This window comes from Echinococcus granulosus, assembly GCF_000524195.1.
Source record: "Echinococcus granulosus chromosome Unknown EG_S00011, whole genome shotgun sequence".
Classification (NCBI taxonomy): Eukaryota; Metazoa; Platyhelminthes; class Cestoda; order Cyclophyllidea; family Taeniidae; genus Echinococcus; species Echinococcus granulosus.
Window position 1 is genome coordinate 1632179 of NW_020170391.1, and position 7713 is coordinate 1639891.

At 35.4% G+C, this 7713-nt stretch overlaps 1 protein-coding gene across 1 annotated transcript; it reads right to left on the reverse strand. All coding sequences in view use genetic code 11, as the record gives it.

Moving 5' to 3' along the window:
- Positions 1-26: 26 nt before the first annotated feature.
- EGR_02552 (hypothetical protein) lies at positions 27-3199 on the reverse strand (the record flags this gene model as incomplete). The annotated part of the gene is made up of 2 exons (XM_024491801.1): positions 27-110; positions 3146-3199. The coding sequence occupies 2 exons, from the start codon at positions 3197-3199 to the stop codon at positions 27-29; spliced, it is 138 nt and encodes a 45-aa protein (XP_024353952.1).
- Positions 3200-7713: the final 4514 nt, after the last annotated feature.

Sequence of the window (7713 nt, forward strand, 5' to 3'; positions counted from 1 at the left end):
ATGGCAATGAAATTCACACGTGTCGTCTAGTTTAGGATCTGCATGCGTTTGTGGAACTCCTTCAACGGGAGCTTAATGAACATAGTTTCTTTAAGGAGAATGGTCGGAGGCTGTTAAAACGAAAAAGTTTCATTCACTATTGCACAAGGTAGCGATAGTAGGTAACTGTTTGGCAGCGGTTTAAGTGCAGCTAGCCTTTTTCGTCTAGCTTGTCATAAAATCAGAAAGAATTCAAAAAGGCTGCATCAGATGAAAAACTGTGGCATGCTCTTGTGACTTCATATGTTGGTGCTTGTGAATTAATTTAGTTTTGATGAATCGGTTTCTACTCGAAAAACTGCTTCAGACACAAGGGACGGTGAGTAGTATGCTTGGTTTTCAACTATTAATTGTCATCTAGAGGCATCATTCATTGAGCTAATAATTTCCAAAAAGAAGGTCAAAAAAGTGCTGCATGAAAATGCCACGTCCACAACGAGGTTTGGAGGCACATCGCCGAACAGCAGGCACATGCTAAAAGTCACTGGAGTGGTTGATAACTTGCCAGATCCTGTGTATGAACATTACAAAAGGTAATGTTAAAGAAAAATTCTCACTAAACATCACCCAAACTTTTCATTCCAGCACTACGTTTGTACAGAAAATATTGAATTGTAAAAAACTTTAAGTGCTTTTACCAAAATATATATTAACCGAGCAAGGTACCTTCATGACTGAGAATAAATCACCTAATGAAATGTTATTTTAAATAACACTAGGAGTGTATAAGCATTTATGAGCTAAAAATGGAAAAGATGATCGCTGGTGAAGAAAGCTTCCTCCTTACATGTCGAAGAGACGAAGGGAGAATGATGAAGAAAATACCGCAGCCAAATTAATCGATGGAAGCTAGTGGAACAAAACAGACCGAACACCCAGAGGTCTTGATTTTGACATTGAAACCCTGGGCCTATTATTTCCCTCCTAGGTATCACATTGCAACCAGATTACGTCAAGACCCGAACACATGCAATTTGCAGAGAGAGAGAGGGTACGGTGTCTACCATCTCCGTAGCAGCGTAGTCAAAAATGCGGCTTTGTGAATTATAGATGAAACACTTTGCGGATACTATATAAAATGCATTTTTGTTTGAGCCATTGAACACAAAGGATATTTAGTCATTTTAAAGACACCTCAGTGGAGGGTTTAATGCCTATTAATCATAATCGACGTTATTATAAACAATTCTGATGGTCTCGCAATTTTAAAGATGGAATTAACGCCTTTTAAACGATTGTTAAATAATAGCATCAAGTCATTTTTCCTAGGTTGATTTCAACCCACAGTAGCATTTCATCACGGCCGCTTACAACAAAATGCTTCAAAGTTGAAACGGTAAATCCGGATTTTAAAAGGGATTAAAGGAAACTGCGTAGATTTATACCATGGTAGGATATACGTTAAAGCTACTGAATGACGTTACTTTTAAGAAGGCAATGTCACCTAGCCACCTAAAAGGGTTGGTACTTTTTTAAATCTCAAATCAGATACACCTAAAATAGCGACTGCAAGTAGAGAAAAACATAATCATAAACTCTACCTTTAAAATCACCGACCGGTGTTTCACCTTTGACTTCAGTTAAGAAGTGAATCACTAAATAAATGGGTCATTAAATTATGTAATTGGGTATTTATTTAGAACCATTTTTCAAAAGCATACAATGGGTAGTTTGAAAAAATGCACACTAAAATAGTAGACTTATAACGAGATTGTCAACACCCTTACGGTAAGGTGGAAAATTTTAAAGAAATAGTGGTTCTAGAAAGGTATGTATTTCTAGTATCACTATGTGGAGACACTTTCAGTAAAATTTTTTACCTAACCGGTCCAAATGGGAAAATTTCTTTGACTCTAGATAGTGTCAATTTTTTCTCTCCATCTCTATACTTCGTAAACGTTAAATTCTCAATTGAATAACCGTATTGAAAATGAGTATCTTGCTAAGTTAACCGAATAAAGTTGAGAGGTCAATTGACATCTAAATATGAGTTCTAAGCAGGTTGTCTGGTGATAATGGCAGTGAATAAGTATTGCTATAATGGAGAATCATAGATTCATTTAATAAACTCAATACACTTTCATACTACGACCCAACGTCCTGCTGTTCGAGCCGAATACTCTACTCTACTCAGAGTGACCAAATGAGAGTTAAAATAGACAATTGAGACAAAACTGCATTAAGTCTAGTCTCAAGTCGCAAGTTCTAGTCACGTCTATTTTATGTTGCAATCACACTATACTGAAAGCAACTTAAATAAGACCTCTCGCTTTCATGTAGTTAAAATGACGATTAAGAAATCGGGTTGTCTAAGTGTCTTTTGACTTCACCTTCTTAAACACCTAGTTAGTAATTTCAACGTGTCCATTCAAACATTTTTAAACCAAATTGCACAAAATGTTTTATCATTTTGACATAACTATCTGACTGGTGATTGTGGTAGTCAATTTATCTCCTCTCGTACAATGAAAGCATTAAACAAATATTGACGACAGAACAACAAAGGAATTATTTACCGTTCTTACTCATAAAAAAATTAAAATATTTTGAAGACCATAAATGAAGATCATAAACTGGCCCCATTTGATCCAACATTAGTTGTGATTTTGGGTCTCCCACTTTGGATTTCCACAAGTCCCTGTTTTAAAAACATAATTGGTAGCCCTTCAGAGGGGCAGACTTGTACAAATTGAATTCTACCTATTAAGAAAATTGACAAATAGGTTTAAAAGTCCCAATACAAATTTGACAAATGGTGATAGAATATTCTGAATGAATATTATGAGTTTCAGTCGGAAGTTCACAATTTGGACTATTTTCATAAGCCATTGAATTATAACCTTTACGTTCCCTTCTAGTTATTGTCTACTTGATTCCGTAGTCTGAAAATGTTTAAAAAAATTATTTTAAAGTGGAACTCAGTGACAGATTCTGAGCTAATGTTAATGCATAGTTTTGTATCTGGAATGAGTTATTGTTGACTCGTATCAAGGGCTGATGAATTCCGGCTAATTAATTATTATTATTAAGTTTGCTTCAAGCACAGTATATGCACCTCCGCTGCAAATGTGGGCATGCTTCTCGGGAAAAAACCGCGCTATCATACCTCTACCCGATCTGATTTAAGACTGCATCTCCGCGCAGAAACGTAGATTACCATTATTCTAAGAGTGAGTGAGAGTAGAAAGGTCATGTTAAAGTATAAATATAACTCACTAATCAACAGAGAATAAAGCCGGTTTCATGTCACGCAATCCACATGTCCTTGGGTGAAATGGGCAAAAATAGAACAATCCTATTGAAATGTTGAAAGGCCTGTTAAATAATTACAAGCCTTAACTGCAACAAAAAGCTATAGTCTCTAAAACAAAAATGACCACTTTGCGGTGTTGTATTCGAATAAAGGTACAATATCTCCAACCGGCAGTAGAAAAAAGTCATCAGATCGCAAAGTGAACTTCGATTTGCAAAAGTATGCAAAATTTGGTTAGATCACTGGTAAGGTCTGTTTTGTAGGAAAGTTTAGATTTGCTTGTCCAATTATAATATCCTCAACATTAGAAATACGAAAAGATTCAAATTAGTTTATAGATATGCGCCTCTCTAAAACACCTATGCTTTATTCCTTGAAACTAACCCAAATTTTTTCTTCACCACTTAATACAATCATAGCAGTTTACTGACATTTTTATTCAGAGTTTTTGTATTCAAAAGAGAAATACTTTGTTGTACTTTAATCAGTAATCAGTTAGAGGTGGTATTTGAAGAAATGCTCCCTTATTAAAGGCCGATTTTTTTGGTGTTTTAATAACAAAGAAGAATATATGAAGCGAAACACAGGAAATTGGATTTTGAATTGAAAGCGCTACAACATGAGGCGTGTCATAAAGTTGACACAATTGCAGAATTCACAACCCGAAATCTTGTAGCTAACATTACTGCTCGCTTGCATTTCACGATCAAAGAGCATCCGCCCTACAATTGTCAGCCTTATAATCATCCATCTTAAGATCAATCAAGATTTGATGAGGCTCTAAATTTAACTCGAGCAAATGTTACCATCTTGCAACAAGTCGTGTTGACATGTAAAGAATTGCATAAAATCCGATACGACAGAAAAGTATGTGGAATTTTTAATGTAATCTTGGTTTTTTTTGTTACGTTTAATGCATTCACTATTGCACAAGGTAGCGATAGTAGGTAACTGTTTGGCAGCGGTTTAAGTGCAGCTAGCCTTTTTCGTCTAGCTTGTCATAAAATCAGAAAGAATTCAAAAAGGCTGCATCAGATGAAAAACTGTGGCATGCTCTTGTGACTTCATATGTTGGTGCTTGTGAATTAATTTAGTTTTGATGAATCGGTTTCTACTCGAAAAACTGCTTCAGACACAAGGGACGGTGAGTAGTATGCTTGGTTTTCAACTATTAATTGTCATCTAGAGGCATCATTCATTGAGCTAATAATTTCCAAAAAGAAGGTCAAAAAAGTGCTGCATGAAAATGCCACGTCCACAACGAGGTTTGGAGGCACATCGCCGAACAGCAGGCACATGCTAAAAGTCACTGGAGTGGTTGATAACTTGCCAGATCCTGTGTATGAACATTACAAAAGGTAATGTTAAAGAAAAATTCTCACTAAACATCACCCAAACTTTTCATTCCAGCACTACGTTTGTACAGAAAATATTGAATTGTAAAAAACTTTAAGTGCTTTTACCAAAATATATATTAACCGAGCAAGGTACCTTCATGACTGAGAATAAATCACCTAATGAAATGTTATTTTAAATAACACTAGGAGTGTATAAGCATTTATGAGCTAAAAATGGAAAAGATGATCGCTGGTGAAGAAAGCTTCCTCCTTACATGTCGAAGAGACGAAGGGAGAATGATGAAGAAAATACCGCAGCCAAATTAATCGATGGAAGCTAGTGGAACAAAACAGACCGAACACCCAGAGGTCTTGATTTTGACATTGAAACCCTGGGCCTATTATTTCCCTCCTAGGTATCACATTGCAACCAGATTACGTCAAGACCCGAACACATGCAATTTGCAGAGAGAGAGAGGGTACGGTGTCTACCATCTCCGTAGCAGCGTAGTCAAAAATGCGGCTTTGTGAATTATAGATGAAACACTTTGCGGATACTATATAAAATGCATTTTTGTTTGAGCCATTGAACACAAAGGATATTTAGTCATTTTAAAGACACCTCAGTGGAGGGTTTAATGCCTATTAATCATAATCGACGTTATTATAAACAATTCTGATGGTCTCGCAATTTTAAAGATGGAATTAACGCCTTTTAAACGATTGTTAAATAATAGCATCAAGTCATTTTTCCTAGGTTGATTTCAACCCACAGTAGCATTTCATCACGGCCGCTTACAACAAAATGCTTCAAAGTTGAAACGGTAAATCCGGATTTTAAAAGGGATTAAAGGAAACTGCGTAGATTTATACCATGGTAGGATATACGTTAAAGCTACTGAATGACGTTACTTTTAAGAAGGCAATGTCACCTAGCCACCTAAAAGGGTTGGTACTTTTTTAAATCTCAAATCAGATACACCTAAAATAGCGACTGCAAGTAGAGAAAAACATAATCATAAACTCTACCTTTAAAATCACCGACCGGTGTTTCACCTTTGACTTCAGTTAAGAAGTGAATCACTAAATAAATGGGTCATTAAATTATGTAATTGGGTATTTATTTAGAACCATTTTTCAAAAGCATACAATGGGTAGTTTGAAAAAATGCACACTAAAATAGTAGACTTATAACGAGATTGTCAACACCCTTACGGTAAGGTGGAAAATTTTAAAGAAATAGTGGTTCTAGAAAGGTATGTATTTCTAGTATCACTATGTGGAGACACTTTCAGTAAAATTTTTTACCTAACCGGTCCAAATGGGAAAATTTCTTTGACTCTAGATAGTGTCAATTTTTTCTCTCCATCTCTATACTTCGTAAACGTTAAATTCTCAATTGAATAACCGTATTGAAAATGAGTATCTTGCTAAGTTAACCGAATAAAGTTGAGAGGTCAATTGACATCTAAATATGAGTTCTAAGCAGGTTGTCTGGTGATAATGGCAGTGAATAAGTATTGCTATAATGGAGAATCATAGATTCATTTAATAAACTCAATACACTTTCATACTACGACCCAACGTCCTGCTGTTCGAGCCGAATACTCTACTCTACTCAGAGTGACCAAATGAGAGTTAAAATAGACAATTGAGACAAAACTGCATTAAGTCTAGTCTCAAGTCGCAAGTTCTAGTCACGTCTATTTTATGTTGCAATCACACTATACTGAAAGCAACTTAAATAAGACCTCTCGCTTTCATGTAGTTAAAATGACGATTAAGAAATCGGGTTGTCTAAGTGTCTTTTGACTTCACCTTCTTAAACACCTAGTTAGTAATTTCAACGTGTCCATTCAAACATTTTTAAACCAAATTGCACAAAATGTTTTATCATTTTGACATAACTATCTGACTGGTGATTGTGGTAGTCAATTTATCTCCTCTCGTACAATGAAAGCATTAAACAAATATTGACGACAGAACAACAAAGGAATTATTTACCGTTCTTACTCATAAAAAAATTAAAATATTTTGAAGACCATAAATGAAGATCATAAACTGGCCCCATTTGATCCAACATTAGTTGTGATTTTGGGTCTCCCACTTTGGATTTCCACAAGTCCCTGTTTTAAAAACATAATTGGTAGCCCTTCAGAGGGGCAGACTTGTACAAATTGAATTCTACCTATTAAGAAAATTGACAAATAGGTTTAAAAGTCCCAATACAAATTTGACAAATGGTGATAGAATATTCTGAATGAATATTATGAGTTTCAGTCGGAAGTTCACAATTTGGACTATTTTCATAAGCCATTGAATTATAACCTTTACGTTCCCTTCTAGTTATTGTCTACTTGATTCCGTAGTCTGAAAATGTTTAAAAAAATTATTTTAAAGTGGAACTCAGTGACAGATTCTGAGCTAATGTTAATGCATAGTTTTGTATCTGGAATGAGTTATTGTTGACTCGTATCAAGGGCTGATGAATTCCGGCTAATTAATTATTATTATTAAGTTTGCTTCAAGCACAGTATATGCACCTCCGCTGCAAATGTGGGCATGCTTCTCGGGAAAAAACCGCGCTATCATACCTCTACCCGATCTGATTTAAGACTGCATCTCCGCGCAGAAACGTAGATTACCATTATTCTAAGAGTGAGTGAGAGTAGAAAGGTCATGTTAAAGTATAAATATAACTCACTAATCAACAGAGAATAAAGCCGGTTTCATGTCACGCAATCCACATGTCCTTGGGTGAAATGGGCAAAAATAGAACAATCCTATTGAAATGTTGAAAGGCCTGTTAAATAATTACAAGCCTTAACTGCAACAAAAAGCTATAGTCTCTAAAACAAAAATGACCACTTTGCGGTGTTGTATTCGAATAAAGGTACAATATCTCCAACCGGCAGTAGAAAAAAGTCATCAGATCGCAAAGTGAACTTCGATTTGCAAAAGTATGCAAAATTTGGTTAGATCACTGGTAAGGTCTGTTTTGTAGGAAAGTTTAGATTTGCTTGTCCAATTATAATATCCTCAACATTAGAAATACGAAAAGATTCAAATTAGTTTATAGATATG